Below are 17,467 nucleotides of genomic sequence, written 5' to 3' on the forward strand. Positions count from 1 at the left end.
GAACAGCCAGCAGTCATAATGTCAACAGTTTCAAGTGTCCTCTCTGGTCGAGATGTATACAACGTATGGCTAAGCCTTACATGGCTAGATAGCATTGCAAAGAAAAGAAGACACTGATTAGCAAGAGGCTGCATATTCTCCAAAAATTAAAATGATAATGTTGCGGAATTGTAGCATGGCTTTTTCCCCGAACCACAATACAGCAACCAGATTTGACCTTGGTCGTACAACACAAGTGAGTACACATTTCCTCTCCAAACAAGCCAGGAAAACTGTTGCTGCAAGGCACGTCAGTGGAAACTCGCACGGTCAAGCAGGCTTTGCAGCAAGGCTCTTCCCCGAGGCACCAAAGACAAAAAAAAGCAAAAACAGGGATTCTCTAACTAAACAAGTACCCTTTTCCATCCGTTTTGCTGTCATTATGAATTGCCGCTCTGCATGTTACATATCTGTCGTAGAGTTCTGGCAAGGATAAATACCTCTTGTAGTTGTGGCTCTTTCTTCTTTGCTGACATATTCAGAAGCTTTTCCAAGGAGCTGTAGTACTTCTCTGTTTCTTTCTCATACTTCTTTCTTTCCGCCTTGAGAAGGTTCAGAAGAATGAGTAGAGGCATATAAGAAGAAAAAAATACTACATTATATTTGGTGACAAAGGAATCAAAGCCATGTGTATAGAACAATTCAAGTGCTATTAGCATTCAACTGTGAAATATGGACATTTTAACAATCATCAGGGTAACCGAGCATTAAATCACATCAACTGAGAACAAGAAAGCATACTGGGAAGAGGAAATAAACAGTCATACATTACCCTCACTGTACCAAGATGATCTTTCCTAAACTTTTCCAGGGGTTTCATGAGGGTTTCAGTGATGTTTCTCATCTAGACAGAGACAAAGCCTTAATTATTGCTCAACTCAATGACAAAGCCCATTAATATTTCATATGACACAACATTTTCCACTCCTAATTGTTTGCTGACTCCAGTGAAGAGTGGCAGCTGTATACAGTTTATTGGCCTCTAGCATTTCTGCCTTATGATTGACACCCTACTGGCCTCAATTTAAAAATGACATAACTGAAATGACATAACTATTATTCTACTTAGCATCTTTGAGTTCCAATAATGTTTTAATAAAGTCAGTGTTTCTTTCCTCATTCCTCCTGTGCTTCTGCTCTGCTTGTTGCAGGACATGTCTGTGCCTGCATGCCCGTCCTACTTTTCCTTACTTTGCACTGTGATGTCATCCCACTCTGCTGAGCAGGGCTGTGCTGAGCAGTGTGTTTACCATTACAGTCTGAGCCTGGCGCTAAAACAGTCATCTCAGTCAGCTACTGATGATGGGCCCACTCCCTAACCTCAGACACTACAGACAGACATTACAAGAGAATGGCTGTTTATAGAGCATGGCAGGCACTAAATTGTGCATCCCTGTCCAAAGAGCAGGATTATTTTAGATGTATTTCTTCTATATATTTATTTTTGTATAGTATTCACACCAAACTGTCACTGTTTATATTGAAAGTATTTGAAAGAATAAATTACCCTATTTCTAGTCAGTTATAACTTATTTTCACCACCTTATTTTAGTGTTTACTCACAAACTACCCTGGTCTGCTAACCTTGCTTTCCCCTTCAGCAAATAACACTGGCACCAACCAGGTGCACACAGATGCTTCAAAACAACAGCATAAGTAGGTCCACATGAAACAGGAGAGGTTGCATCCACAGTCAGTGCATTTACACGTTGGCTGCAGTCATAAAAGAAAAAAAAATATGTCTTTAAAATCATTAAAAAAGGATTTTTCTTTGATCACAGTGGAATCATGAGGTCAAGTGAAGCTCTCACAGAATTCATAAGGACTTAGGAAATGACAGCCACGGTGCTAAAATAATCTGGCTGAACTTATACTCGTGCCGCAAGAAATTATTGGATGAAAGTCCTTTTCCTTTTTGTGAAGGATAGTCCAGTGTACCCTATGCTAAAGGAGAAAAGAAAGGATGCATTGGGGCACTTTTCCTAGCATTTATAGAATTCGACCAGCTCCTATAATGGCTGCCACTTAGTCTTTAGTATCTAATTGACAGCAGCCAATGTCTCTCTTTCCCCAGCATAGTAAGCAGGTGCAGAAGGGGGTAGAGTGAGGGTAGATTTTTTCTGGTCAACTGATTGTGGATGGCATCATTCTCTCAGATGGAAACATTTTAAATAAAAAAAAAAAGCTCAAATGGGTCTCGCCCAAATATACTTGAGCAGCTGTTAACATACTTTGGTGGCTAGCCCAAATAAGGTATATGTGTGGGAAACAATGCATTGGCCATCAAGCCTACAGCTTAAATGAAATAAAGGCTTTGACAAGTATATCTATTACTCAACATTTACAGAGGTCAAAAATAAAACGACAGCAGTACATCATGTGACACTTCAAGGTTAGCAGTTCATGACCAACTGACACCATTAAAATCAGGCTTAAAGAACAACTTTGTATATGTAACTTCCTTCATATTTGAGTAAGATTTTTGTGGTTTGTAAATTAGCAACTTTTACAGTGCTGCCTGATACAGAAGCTAGTTTTAATGGTGGTATGTCATAATGGACCGTAGTTTTATGTGGACCATGTTTCCAGTAGTAGCTCATGTGAATCTGTCTTGGTATTTAAAGCTGTAATAATGCTCTCCTGTCCTCTGTGCAGCCACTCCCAGCCAGGTGCTGTAACAGTGACCCTTAGACAGGCAACAAGAGTCATACACCCTTAGGGAAATGGTTTGCTCTGCCTTCTGGATCCCGTCTGTGCTGTATATTGGAGACAATTATATTATGAGTGCCTGTCCGGATCTCTGGTGGATAACAGAGTCAGACATTATTAGATGCAGGTATTCAAATATGGACAGTAAAAGGGGTAGGCTGGTTGGAAATGCACAGAGTGCAGGAGTACACAGTATAACAACTCAAGTGCAATACAGGCAGACGGAAACACAGGTATTTTCCCCAGCTTTCAAGCAGGTTCTGACTGGTTGTTCTCACCATCAGCTCTCTTTGGTCTTCTAGGTTCCTGAGGAATGAGGAGAACTCTTGCAAAGACTCATCTGAAGAAAGGAAAAAAAACACAGGGGTAAATGTAACCATTCTGCCTCACTTACGATCACAACCCAGCAGCCTAAAATACATTTTGATTATCAAAGTTCCCACCACAGGTGCACACTGAAACCTGCTCTTAAAATGCTGGTAGCAAAAGAACCGTAAACAAACATTTAAAACTGCATGTCTGCATGATGGTTACAAAACCACTGGTGAGTTTCCATCACCTGAGGTCGGTGGGTGGGGGGGTGGGGGGTTTGGGGGCAAACCCACACTTACCAATACACTTCTCATCATCGGTCTTCGCGTCCCCGATGTACTCAAACTGAAACTCTCCCAGCAAATGCGCAAACTTTCGCTGTGCCATGCCAAGCTCTGAAAAAAGAAAAAACACACAAATGAAAATAAAAAAACAATAGAGGCAGTGCATCACAGCAGCATTGAACAGGAGGCAGAATGCTTATATGATTATATATTGTCAAGATCTACTACATAAACAAGTTTAACTGAATAAAAACGTTTCCACTACACACAACAATTCATTAATATCTTCATTATAAACATTCTAAGAAAAGCTACACAATATAAGCCATTATGAAAAGTAGGTCTGATGCTTCACACTGCGTTAACCACTTTGCAAACATCCTGTCTATAGACGTCTGTCACATCCTGTTGTGCCTCTAACCCTGGTGTACCAGGAGAGCAGGTACCACAGTTCAACAACGCATGCAAACAGAGAGCAAACTATACTTAATTATCTGTCTACAAGTCATGAATTACATGAATAAGGATGATTTGACAGAAATAGCACGATGCTACTGAAATATAATGCAAATTATGGATAGCCCCAAAAATAAGTAGTTATAGTCTACCCTAGAGTTGTTCATCATGGGCAAATTATAATATCTGTTTTTTTTTTTTATGGATACATGGCACTACTTAGCTTTTTCAGATGAGGTAACACTAATGAAATATAATGCAATGTCAGTCTCATTCAAGTCCCTATTTAAATAACAAAATAAAATCAGTACATAAGAAAAACTGATAAGTCTGGACTTTTGCTGAAGTGGTTGTATTTGGTAAATACCAGTGTAATACGTGGTTTTAAGTGTGTGAATATACATCCATCATTCTGATGAAAATGCAATAGTACTGCTAACTTAATAAATCTAATTTAACAATGTACTGCTAAGCCCTAATCCAGTAATAACAACCTAAATCTCTCAGTAATCAAAGGGAAACTCTTAAGTAATATTAACCGAGAGATCTTTCTTGGAAAGCCTCTCATGCAATTACAGAGTTGTTAGGAGACTTAGTTGATTTCAAAACAAAAAAGGGCCAAAGCCAACAGGGTGGCCGGGCACAACAAATCAATAAACATCCCTTTCATCTTGGGGTTGTTAACCTGTTTAATAAACAGAGGACTATATGGATGCAAATACCAAGCCTAACCTATGGCTAGCCGAACCTCAGGCAAGCCCTAACATGGGTGACTGCTTCTCTGAGAAACGTACTGACTCATGTAAACCCAGAACCCTACATAAATACTCTTACAAACACAACAAGATTTGTCCGCCCTCTACACCCCTCCGTAACACAGCAAACCAAATCTATTTCCAAACAGTAAAGAGTTTCCCCCAGATGGGATCTCTGACCCGTGGCCGTCCCCTGGGGAACCCTGACAGAATGCAGCGAGGGTATTTTAAGACTGGAGCTTTGAGCAGTATACTGAGGAGCAGTGTCATTGGATTTGGCAGATAGCTGGAACCCTATAGGGAACAATCAACCGAGCAACGTTGCTGCACAGAGCTGTGAGACACTGCTGTAACTGCTACGAAGGAATGTAGAGCTGTAACAAACGATTATTTTCATGATTCTTCTGCATTTTGCATTTATTCGTCATTTATCATGGAAAATAACAAGTTGTTGGGTTTTAAATTACTGCTTGGACAATAGAGGGACTCTGAATTTTAAGACATCAGTTTTGAGTTTGGAAATTGCACATTTTATTAATAATAATCTGCAGATTCATCTATAATGAAACACCCAATAAGTTTTGCCTATTCAAAGGGGCCATGTTATCAGGTCACCAGCTAGATTTTTAGTTGGGATGTTTTTGTAATGTGGTACTTCTTCCATGACTCCCAAAGTGGGTTTTGTTCATGTCAATTCAGGTTTTTTTCAATAATCCATATTTTAGCTATTACCTAGATCTTTGCAAATGCAGTGTATTTTCTGTTAAGAACAATAATCCACAAAACTATTCATTTCTTTGAGCTGTTTGTTATGTCTTGCTAATATCCATCCATGGCTATCCTGCAGCTTACACACTCCATGTTCTCGGGGCAGTCTGTGTACACATGCTATGGATTAAATCTGCAGTCAAGCCCAAAGCTTAAACATGTGAGAGGTATTGGACAATGTCTGCCTGAGCCTGGCACAAAGGGCATCGCTTCTGCCTCAGCTGTTTATTTCAAACAGTTTGACATACACTGCTGGACGGTCTTCAGCTCAATCTCACATCTTTACAATTCCAAAGCACACAAGGATATATGGGCAAGCCAAAACACCTGCGGGTGATTCCACGGGCTAATTTGTCCAAGTCGTTGAAATACAGGAAGCAAAGGGACGCAAACCAAACAATGGGACAGCTTGTGTATCAGAGTATTTACAATTGTTTGTCCTTTGAGCTGGTCTTTATATAGCACTTGGAGGAAACGTCCTGTCTTTTCTTGGGGGTGAGGTAATTGTTGTCTTTAAGATAAGTTTGAACAACAAAAAAATGCTATACAACTGTGCATAAGCACAAAACAAGCAAGGTGCCTCAACAGTACAATAATAGCAAACATATTCGTATGACAGTAATCAAAACAAAAGGAATCATGACTTGTTTATGCCTCATAATAGCTAATTTCTTGGCTCAAGAACCTCTGCAAGACACTGCACAGACCTGAATCCAGATCATTAATCAAGACTGCAGAGGGTCTACAGTACACTTGTCCTTTCCCTAGATACCACGTAGACACGGACATAAAATATGCCACTGCACAGGCAACATTACAAGACTCTGACAAACACTAGCAGCAGAGTGTCAAATCCTCTGGCTCAGGTACTGCTTTAAAGATAGTCTTTTGGTGAGGTCAGAAGGAATGGGAGGAATATTATGGGATGTGCTATGACCATCATATAATCAGATATGAGTTACTGCAAGAATTCGTGTAGCATAGAAAAGTTCAGAGTAGAAAATGTGTATTATAAACCTGTGTCAACCACAGCAAATCATTTTTGAAATGACATTAAACATCCACTAAAAGCTTTTCACTTATTGGCCAAAATGTTTCTGTCACAAAGGTGACTTCTAACAGGTGTAAACACAACCTGATGAACTGCTATGTGGGAGTGTGTAAGTACGGGTTACGGGCATTATTTTGAAAATAAAGGTATGGCAAACATAAGCCTGTCGGGTCATTATTTTGGAAGCAAACACTGAACATAGCAATTTTCTTTGAAGTGACTTTAAAATCTAGAGGGAATCTAAACCACACAGACAGCTAGAATCCCAACCAGGGTGTCCAAGTCCATAAAAGGTGACTATGGTCACTCTGGTCTAGGCAATAGTCCTTAATTTGCAGCACATGGAATGACTGCAGACAACACAAACCTTGGCACGCTCTATGTGCCTAACTCTATCATGGCGTTAGTCCAGTAAGCAGGATGGAAACAGGACATTGGGAGTAGATCTCATTGGACTGAGCTTCTTATACCTCTCCTAGACTTAAACTGGGAGGCTTTCTGTCTTGATGCAGGCCTCCTGTGCTGACTGCACCACGATGATCATATTTCACCACCACCGCTAATGTTTCCGTTGTCCACTTGTAACACAGAGTGGAAGTCCGTTGTCATTAACATGAGTGGTGAGAACACGGGTCGCTCCACTCACCACCAATAGTAGTTTTCATCTAACTGCCAATCGAATTGGAAGCAAATTTGTGAAACGTCGCAAAAAAAAATAATAATAATAAACTCGTTTATGTGAATAGTTTTGTCAGAAGATGGTGGTATAGGCTACATTGGCTGTGTCTGTAATAAACAGAGCAGAAGAAGTGGAGGTTGCAAACTAGAAACCTGGACTCTTCATTTCCTTTTTTGTTTTTTGTTTTCCAGCTTTTTGCCTTTTTTGTTGTTGTTTCATGCCATCACCAAAGGATCAGCATTTCTCAGCACGTTGTTTTGGTTAAAACTATCTGCTCTCACATGCATTGTTTCCTGCTGAAGCATGCAGCTAAACTGTCCCGAAGAGTCTGAAAAAAATAAATTACCACTACTTCAACTAACATCTCTGAAAGAGAGAGTGTTTTGCTGGGATTGTTCATGTTTCTGCCTCCTCCCCCAGTGCCTTTCAATTATGACTTCACCTAAAGCTTGATCCTAGGCCTCTTGCTGTTTTCCATCACTGTACCCCATCTTAGTGACATCATTTTGAAAATATAGCATTTACTGTAATTGCTCTAACTCAATAGTCTTTGTTTGCCCTTCTAATGATCTTCATATCCAGGCTTGAAACTAAGAGTGCCCAGCTGCTGCTCTGTAAGCTGTGAAGCAGTCTGCCAGAGGAGCGTGGGGAAGATGAACGTTTACGCTTTAAACCTTTTATAGAAAAGCAATTTTAGAGGTTGTATATTTTTCTTATTTCATGCTCCTGCTGTGTCTCTGCTAATCACATCTTTTTTCACTTGATTTGGCTCTGCCTTTGTTTGGCTTTATTTAGCAATATTTTTTTTTTTAGTTTTTCACATTTTCCACCTGCGTGCCAGACAAGAATGAAGCTTCAGCTACAACATGTGTCTATGTTATAAACAAGAAGCACATGTTATAATCCATTGTTAATTGTAGTGCTAGTAGTAGTAGTAGTAGTAGTAGTATTAGTATGTGAAGCTGTGCCCTTTGATGGTCAACTGTAGTGCTCAAATTATGCCAAAACACACAGAAACCTAGAGTGGAAAGTTCGGCTGCTCTCCCACATAGTAAAAAACATGTTTTGACAACATAACGCTGAACCTTGACACACCTTTACAAAGCCTCAACACTCTATATTGTGTCTGACGTAAGAGCTGGGCAGTATCCAGTGTCACTGTGCTGTCAAAGATAATGAAGAGCTGGTGGCATTTTGACATTAAAATCAATAGCATTCGAGCAGTCTCCAAAGTATCATATGATTGAATAGAGCGTAATGAATGCAAGAATGCAACTGGGTTGTTGAATGATGCACTGCTTTGCCATTTCTTTCACAATTTACTTGCCTCGTTTTATGATGTACATTTATATCTGCAGGGGGAACTTGCGTCATGTACATTGCATTAGTATATTAAGGGTAGCTTTTATCTCAGCAAAGGCAGCATCAAGGCTCAGGTCTGTGTGGACAATTAGCGTGTACTCCAGGAACAGTGATGTCAATGGATAGATTTGCAGGCTCTTTATTAGAGCCATATGTAAGCTTGGTGTACGAATCACGCCCATCCACAATCTGATTACACAAGCTGCACATGCATGTTTAACTCACTGCAGGGTGGACAGTTAATATGAGAATATATGAGGCCAAGCTGTGTGGACTTCATTACATAAAACATGAAGAATGAACATTATCCGGTTACACGAAGCTCCTCCGGCTGCTAAACCGACGTCAGGCAACATTCAGGGAAGGAAAAAAATAGAGGCAGCGTTTGTGTCCCTGTGCACTGTCAATTGAAGTCAAAACAGCATAGATCAACTGGATACAATCAGTGGAGCAATAAACAAAAGTGTCAGATGAGAGAGGTCTGCATAACAGATTGAAATGATAGCTGCTGTCCTCGAGGAAAGAATCATCACAAGATAAAAACACCTCGCACACACACACACACGCTCAGGCACACAAGAGTCCAAGGCAAAGGCTTCTCCGGCTTTTTGCCTTTTAAAGAAAGGCATTTCAGAGCAAACCTGGGAACTGTCAAACTTGGCTAGTTTCTCTGCAGAAAGCCAGAGACCCCAGTCTACTGGCTTCAGCGTATGAGTCATACAGACCCCACCTTACATCTATCTGATATTACAGGCCAGCCCATTCTGTAACAGGAAAAACATGAGGGGAAAAAAAAAAAAACCTGGTGCCCCTATTCAGAGGAGGTGGGAAGAAAAACAAAGATGACACAATGGGGAGGGTACTGAACGACAGGACTCTGGTTATTATGGAGACATCGCACAACAAAGCAGAAGCTGCTTCTTTTTTCTTTTAACAAGACCACTGTCACAAAGAGACAAAATGCTGAGATAGAAAAACACACGTGTGAAAAATGAACATCAACTCAGACACCGACACGAAGCCTTTAAGTTTAGCTCTTCAAAAGGCACCTTTGACTTAACATTAATTATGACAACCAGTAATTAATTTTTAGATGATTTAAATATTTAAAAAGTCCTAATCTAGTTTATCTAATAGATTGTAAGTTACTAATGTCCACAAGGCTGTGGACTTGTATCAGATTTTTAAATCATTTTTCACTAAAAAGGATTTTGAATAAAAAAAGAGTCACAATTCTCCAAAATCCACAATTCGATTGGTTTTTCTGTTTCAAGGTCACGATTCAATTCAGTGTTGGATTTACATTGTCTATCCGCACCGACGGCTATGTTTATTTTTAGACTACGTCGCCGACAACTGTCACGTCCATTTTTCTTGAGGTGTACTTGAACGCACCACGACATCACTGTTAGCGCACATGTCCTTTGCTGTACAGATCGATGTGGATGTCAGAGTTTAAGACGTGGCCCTGAACGCAACATGAAGTCCTTCTGAGTGTGTCGAACTCAAGCACTGACAGACGGCAGAGGAGAGCAGCAGAGATACATCTATGGAGATAAAGACACCAAAACACTGCAGAGACGTTACTTTCAGTACAACTGTCATTGTGCAGACATTTGCCGTTTCTGACACAGGCATGTTCTCACAACTACATTTACAGTGGTTGTAGAAACTGTGCACCGAGGGGGAAAAAAAACGATCGCTGAGGGCAAATTCTCCGGTGTCACATGCGTGAACTCAGCAGTAACACACTCTACTCTGCAAGTCGACAACAAGGATATAAGCTATAAGGAAATAGTTGCTCTGTCCATGTATACGTCCTTACAGAGTGGAGATCGGTAAGCTTCCACTGAACAGCAGCAGTTAGATTTTACTATAATTCCTCCAGAGGTGCATTTGCCTCAAAATGACATGATATATACTAAATGTATTCTACGTGTCTCTCTCAAAAATGCCGCAATTATTACTCAATTACAGTCATTCTTGAAAAACATCACTTAGAGCGTGAAAAAACCGTTATTTCACTATTGCAGTTTACCAAAGATAGTCAACATGAATAACCTCAACTTGCTTTTCATTTACTGTGTGTCTTAAAGCAGGAAACGTTACATGTTCTGGCTGCTGCTGCTGCAAAACATTTTCCGCAAACCAAACCAGAAACGGTATGTACATGTCAAAGTTCAGCCGCTGAAGATGTCCACAGTGTATTCATTGACGCCTGTTGGAGGGGTTGTTTGTTATGATTTCGACGCTCTCATCAGATGTGCCACTTAGGTCAGAACATGCCTGGTCCAGGCCACTCGAAGGGCTGCCAGCGTTTACATGCTGCGCCTTTCCACACTCCTTCCTGTTCCACTCTCCCATCTTTTCCAGTATGAATCCCCGCTCCACACTCCGCTCCCACCTTTGCCCTCAGCAGCGCCAGCCCACCCATCCCCTCCCACAGTCGCTCTTCCCCCCAAAGCAGGGATTACTTCATTCATGACTTCCTGATCCTCAAAACAAGTCTGAAGGGTGAGGCAAGTGCTGAACCGCATCCTGTCACTAAAGACCAAGTGGATTATCAATGATGTATCGGTATCTGATTACATATCCACAAACTGACAGTACATCACGCAGTCTAAGAGGCTTCATACTTCGTACATTGCAATATCCACATTTGCTGCTTCTACCATAAAAGGCACCCTGACAGCACAGTTGTGCCATCAAGCGACTCACTATCATTTTTATAGTGGGCCTTGTTGTTCCTAGAGATGAAAAAGCGTTCCTCCCACATGACTTCACGTCTTGTGCTAATGCGATTTTAATGAAAGATTGGGATGTGGGTCTTTGGCAGAATCAGTAATGTGATTACAGAGAGCAGCACTGAGCCAAGGCACACCATGGCAGGCTACTCTTCAACCTGTCTGCCAGTAAGAAAGAGAGACCTTCACATGGCCGGAAAGAGGAACTGAAAGCGACAGAAGAAATCATTTTGCTTTATTTTTCCAATCGGTCAGTTCATCAGAGGAAGTCCAGCTGGGAAATGACAACGACTGACCCCCAACTGCGGCTCTGTCCAACTTCGCGTTTCGGAGGATTGCGGCAACAACAGTGCGTGCAGGAAACAATCTCACACTTGATGAAATGAGAAATTAACAAGTTTACATTTCCTGCTATAAATAAGACACCGATGCTTTTGCTGAGAGTGACAGTGACAGTGAGGGGTGGTCAAGAGGGTACAGACAGGACACAGTTCCTGTGGAGGAAACCCTCTGAAACAGAAGCACATCTGCATGTTGCTCCTCTAGTGGGCACTTCCATGTCATGGTTCTCTGGCCCCGCGCCCCGCTATAAAGTTTCCTCCCAGAACCAAGGTCTTTCCGTAGTGGGACATCCTCCCAGCCGTAGAAGTGGAGGGAGTCACTGAGAGGCTGAGAAAGGCCCGGGACTGGGAGATCCACTATTGTCTTTTGTCGATTGTCTAAACAACAGATCCCTCTGAGGTCAAAACAGCAAGTAAAGCGTTTTATTACACAGCTCTTTCATCCACAGTTGTAAACAAGACCAAATCTGCCAGTGTTTACTACAGAATGCTAGATTAACCATTTTACTACACTGCCGAGTGTCAGATCTTACGGGGGGGCTGTCGGTGACTGTCATACACAGAGAGGATTACACAGCTTAGCCTCCCCGAATCAACTCCCCTCATCAAAAACAACCTTCTGAGTTCATCTAGCGAGGCTCAACTATCCACTTCAAAGCTGGAAAACTACAAACAATGACGACACAGATGGAGACAAACTGCTGGTCCATGTTGTATCATCTCTCTGAAGAGCAGACTCAAATGCAGGGTCACATTCTCATAAGACAAGATTATCAGTTATGTCCAAGTAGTAAGAGCCAGGCTGGCGCTGGGCTCGACACTGACAATGTAAATTAACAACGCTGCAACTTTATAACTCATTCATACTCCAGCTACAGCTACGACTACATTGAACACACCAGTGTGCTGAGACAAAATCTGAGAACAGGCTGAAAGACTGCAGGAACATTTGGTTTTAAGAATTGGATTATTTGTAGACAGATATTTAAACACTATGTTTATTATTTGTTCTGGTCACTGGGAGAACAACAAGCGGGATGACATACCTGTAAGCAGGGAGCATTTTCTTTTTTTTTCCCACTGGCCATACGACAAGTGAATGTTATACTTTTACCAGCCACTTAATGGATAACCATTGTTCTTTGGCTGGTGAGTAAAGCCAATCTAACAGCCACTTGGAGGACGGAGCTGAGTTTGAGCCTTGCCTGTAAGTTAAGACTGCAACACCATTAACGATTATTCTGCTAATAGTTTGTTGGCCAATTGTTTGGTCACATGTTCCCAGAGCCAAAAATGACTTCTTCAAAATCTTTTGTTTTTGTTCAAACAACGTAAACCACAATTTTGGGTATTTTTCTCCTTTTTCCAAGAGAGACATTTGCACATCCTTGAGAAAAGAAGATCTTGTTCGTTAGATCGGGACCGTTAAAATTAGTATGATCAATAAAACATGATGCTCAACAGAAGCAGTGTGCTGATCTCCTTTACTCGGGGCAATTTTCCTGAAAAAAAAATCGCTTCACTGCTAAAAGAGATGTCAATCATGTTTTTTATCAATTGGCTTATTGTTTCAGCTCGACCTGCAGCTGGAATGTTGCTGCTGAAAGACATCTGACAGCTTCTCTCGGTCAACTTTTGTTTAATCAGCCCCACCTTAAATCAAATATCAAGGTGGGAAACACCTTTTGTACATAGTAGTCTACTGTTATAATGGCTGAATAATACAGACAACAGCCAGGCCTTTGGCATTATCATCTTTATTTGCTGTCGCAGTTGGATGATGACAGATAAGTTGTTTTACTCACAATTAAACCATTACTGAATGTTAAATCTATAAAATGTTTAAAAATTTAGTAAAGTGCTTAAAGTGACATTTTCAAATTGTGTTTTTTTTATCCAACCAACAGGCTGAAACCCAAAGACTTCATTTTATATCATAAAAGACGAATAAAAGCAGCATATCCTTACATTTGACTAACTGGAACCAGCAAATCCTCAAAAGACTAACAATTATCAAAATAACTGGCAATTCATTTTCTTTCAATCAATAAATCGACTAATCATTGCAGCTCCAGAGTAAAACAGACTGAGAGCAGATGACCGTGACCATCAGCTCCTTCTTGGAAGGAGTGTTTAATGACCGGGGTTCCCTATTCCTTCTCTTATTCTCAAGAGGCTAACTAGGACCTGATGAGGAGTAACTGACATCGACGCATGACTTGAATGAATCAACATATAATAGTGAGGCATGGTTTAGCCACAGTCATATAAGGCATGAAATACAAGACTCTACATGTCCTCCTGAAACAGGATACTGTGCATCAGTTTACACCTTCACCAACTCATCCGCGTGCAGCAGTGAATACCAGAGTTCACCACGGCGCTCCGAGGTCGCCTGGTAACTCCATGTGGCGCTGAAAGCTTAGTCTGAAAAAGCATGGCGTGTAATCTCCCAACGGTAAGTCACGGCAGGTAAACCAAACACGAGCAGAAAGCGTGAAGACGGGACCAGGATGCTCGACTACTGCTTACACAAGGTTGACAAATGGACATGTGTGTTATTTAAGCAATGGTGAACACACAAAAACAAACGCCTGCCTGAGATTGTTTTGCACAAATCAATAGAGCTGAAAGCCTGACCAATATGTGGGGTGGATATTCACCATGATGAGAGAGGTCAGAGGAGAAAACGGCGAGACTCACTCCAGGTACTAGCAGGTACAACAGACCACAAGTATGCAAATAATTTCATTAGCATAACTGTTACCAACAACTGCACAGTGAGGGGGACAGTGTTGAGCAGAAGAAGCTACAGCAGCATCAGTCCACGCGGGGTTCCTCACGTTAGACAATCTGACCGAGGAGAAGGAAAATGACTTCTACTTTATAAACACTTGTCAACAGCACAGGTTTGGTGTTGTTGGCGCAACACTATGCAGAAAGTGTCCTTGAAACACCTTTACGCCACCGCCGCTTCATCTGAACGTCTCAGCGTACTTCATGACCTTTCGACCGCGTGCCAAGCCAAGGTCGCGCTCCTTCGAGACCTTCATGAGGACTGACAGTGACTTCAATTCACCCTGGAGAACCTGCAATGTCCTCAGAGCTCAACTAAACTGAAAGAGGCTACTTCAGGGTGAAGGCATGTGTTCGGATGCCTCGGGCTCGTCATCACAGTGCATCACAGTGCATCACAGTGCACGTTATCAGATATCAGGTGTTCGGTACAATGATGTGTGTTATGCTGTTAAACCAGACTAAACTCCTCAAATGCAAAAGCAAAACAAACTTTTAACTTAACTTTTTTGTTTTGTTTTTTAACTACAATTTGCTCAAAATCTTTATTTCTGTCCGAGCCAATCCTGCGCAGTCATAACGATATTACTATGTGCTCATGACACGTTAATAAATGACATATTCGATTGTTTAAAGCGGAGGAGGAATTTCTTGGACAACTTCGCCCACTTCCTAGAAGCGAAGTGAAGAAAAGAGGAGGAAGCGAGGCGGTCGAAACACCAGCAACACTTTCACTCTGAACTCTTTTTCAATCTGTTTATTTTGGATAACTATCTGCAGAAGTGTGGGCCCCCCTTTTAACGCCAAGTTTATTCGTACAGACTACTTTACTCTTCATTGTTTTCTGTCTTATAACTACTTCCGTCGTACAATCTGCAGCACGCAGTTCAGGGAGTTGCTTCGTGGTTTCGTTGTTTTGAACAATGACAACACAGACTTAACATCTGCGGCATAAACATCAACTTTTACCGTCAGACCGACGCATTTCAGCTTGTCACCTTGACTCTAAAGAATACTGAAGTGTCTCCGAACACCTAAAATGTGCCAACGAAAAAATCCTGCTTGACAAAAGCTGCCAAGCACCGACAAGTCAGCTTAAACTTAGATCACTGTGCAAGTTTCTGAATTCAGGCTCTCCTGAGGGGAAACATTTAAGTGCACTGAAACAAAAAGTGTCTGTCTGTGGATGTCAAAAAAACATGTTGTGCGACAGTCCAAAGCAGCAGTCGCAGTGCTGCTGGAGCATGCCCCAAAAAACCTGTCTGGGACACTAAAGCATCAGTGTGTGGAAAAAAATAACAATAAAGTCAAAAGTTATATTCACACAGGACTTCAAGACACGTCAAGATGATCTACGACCAAGCTCGACTGCAACTGGAGAGGTTTTCATTACCTTCTGATTTAATAAAACACTTTTACAGAGTCTTTGTCAGCAGTCCATGTTTGATGACTATGTGTTGAAGTCTGCCTGTAAGCACTGGGCACCTTGAAACAAGCCCAGCCCACTTGGACTAGAGTTCACACAGATAACAATCTAATAACCTGAGCCCAGATGAGGTGTGTGTGTGTGTGTGTGTGTGTGTGTGTGTGTGTGTGTGTGTGTGACTGAGAGCAAACAGAACAGGGGGTTTTCTCCAAGAACTACAGGCCTCACATTTCTCCAATGAAATCCTCATGAAAGAGTAAAAAAAAAGAATAAAAAAAGACAGCAATATTCAAACAGATAAGACAGACAACGCCTTGGTCTTGTCATCGGGTCAGCAACTCCATTACTTCACAATTAGTTCATCTGTTGAGCAGGCTGATTTCCTCACTCATGACACAAGCATATGGAAAAGAAGATCACTGGGAAATAAGTTGTTGTTTTTTTTTTATGAAAGTGAACACATCTGCAGCTGCTCTGTAATGGACTGCATGGCTCATTACTGACTGACCTTAAAGACTTTCAAGGAACATTGAAGTCAACTCACGCTTTGTGGCATTGATGAGGTTCTTCCCATCTTTGTACAGTTCTTTGATAAACCTGTTAGTTTTGTCCAGCTCTGCTTCGTGTGCCTTGATTTTCTCCCTGAAGCAGGGGCTGTCCAGATAGCATTCACTGAATTCCAGCGGGTGTAGTCCCATTTCTGTGACAAGATTGATAGCTTCGCTTTTACAGAAAAGGGGGGAAAAAATTAACTTGGGGGTCAAAAATGACGCTCGCTTTGTAGCTTAAAAAAAGACTTATTAAAACTAGACGATACAGTAAAAGAAAATAGCGTTTTTTAGGCAAGCGGAGAAAACATAGCTACGTCAAGTAGCAGCAGCTAGCGGCTGTTAGCATGGTAACTTCTGACATGGGCGCACGGGTGTTGCTCCACAGTTGTCAAATCACGAAAAACAAATGGCTAACAGGTAAGAAGCGGTTGAGAGGTGACAACGACACGCTGTCGGTTGAGGCCGGTTCACAGGGGTTGTCAGAGAGCCATAGCTGCTGTGTCCGATTTTTTCCTTCCTCCATCAAACGCACTCCACCTCGCAAAGTGACAGATTGAGAAACTCTGCTGACATCTGCGTGCGTGTAGCAAACTTCTGCCAGAGAGTACCTAGATTCTGCGAGAGGGGTTAGTCATGTTTACTTCCGCCTTCGCTTCAGTTGTTTGCAGGTCTAAAGACGCCAGCAGTACTTGACTGTTTATTCTGTAATATTGTTTTCCTGAGTTTCTTGTGTTTGTCAAGAGTGTTTTTAAAGATGCTATATAAATAAATGTTATTATTATTATTATTATTATTATTATTATTATTATTATTATTATAAAAGGAGCGAAGAATGGGTCATATACACACCAACAATCACCAACTGTGGAGTGACTGGTGCAGCTGTCTCTTTGTAATAATGTATACCATTTCCTTTTTTAAACAATGACCTTTCATTGTGATTTTGTATGTAATTCATTCTATTGAATGGGTTTATCTGGACCCTGAGTGTAATGACGTTTGAATTAAAACTAAATTGACATGGACTTAGAATAATAATCCCAACAATTTTAGACTGTTTCATAATATCATCAGGATAATTATATAATATTAATATATTGCACAGACCTAAAAGAAGTATTCAAATCTTTTACTTACATAAAGATGACAACGACAACAAAAACTCCATTTCAAAGTCAATTGAAGTAGGCGATT

The 17,467-nt window shown here is 41.2% G+C and overlaps 1 protein-coding gene across 3 annotated transcripts in view; it reads right to left on the reverse strand.

Moving 5' to 3' along the window:
- arhgap10 (Rho GTPase activating protein 10) overlaps positions 1-16,857 on the reverse strand; it is a 53,306-nt gene extending 36,449 nt beyond the window's left edge. For 2 of the 3 annotated variants that reach the window (XM_030426332.1, XM_030426322.1), the window contains exons 1-5: positions 16,267-16,856; positions 3,360-3,455; positions 3,027-3,088; positions 812-883; positions 480-581 (exon numbers count right to left, since the gene is read on the reverse strand). In XM_030426332.1, coding sequence (XP_030282192.1) covers positions 480-581; positions 812-883; positions 3,027-3,088; positions 3,360-3,455; positions 16,267-16,420 — 486 coding nt within the window. In that variant the 5' untranslated portion in view covers positions 16,421-16,856. Of the gene's footprint in view, positions 1-479; positions 582-811; positions 884-3,026; positions 3,089-3,359; positions 3,456-16,266 lie in introns of all 3 variants that reach the window. The other variant, XM_030426318.1, reaches the window with a different exon arrangement.
- Between the last annotated feature and the right edge of the window lie 610 nt (positions 16,858-17,467).

Source organism: Sparus aurata, chromosome 1 (genome assembly GCF_900880675.1).
Source record: "Sparus aurata chromosome 1, fSpaAur1.1, whole genome shotgun sequence".
NCBI lineage: Eukaryota > Metazoa > Chordata > Actinopteri > Spariformes > Sparidae > Sparus > Sparus aurata.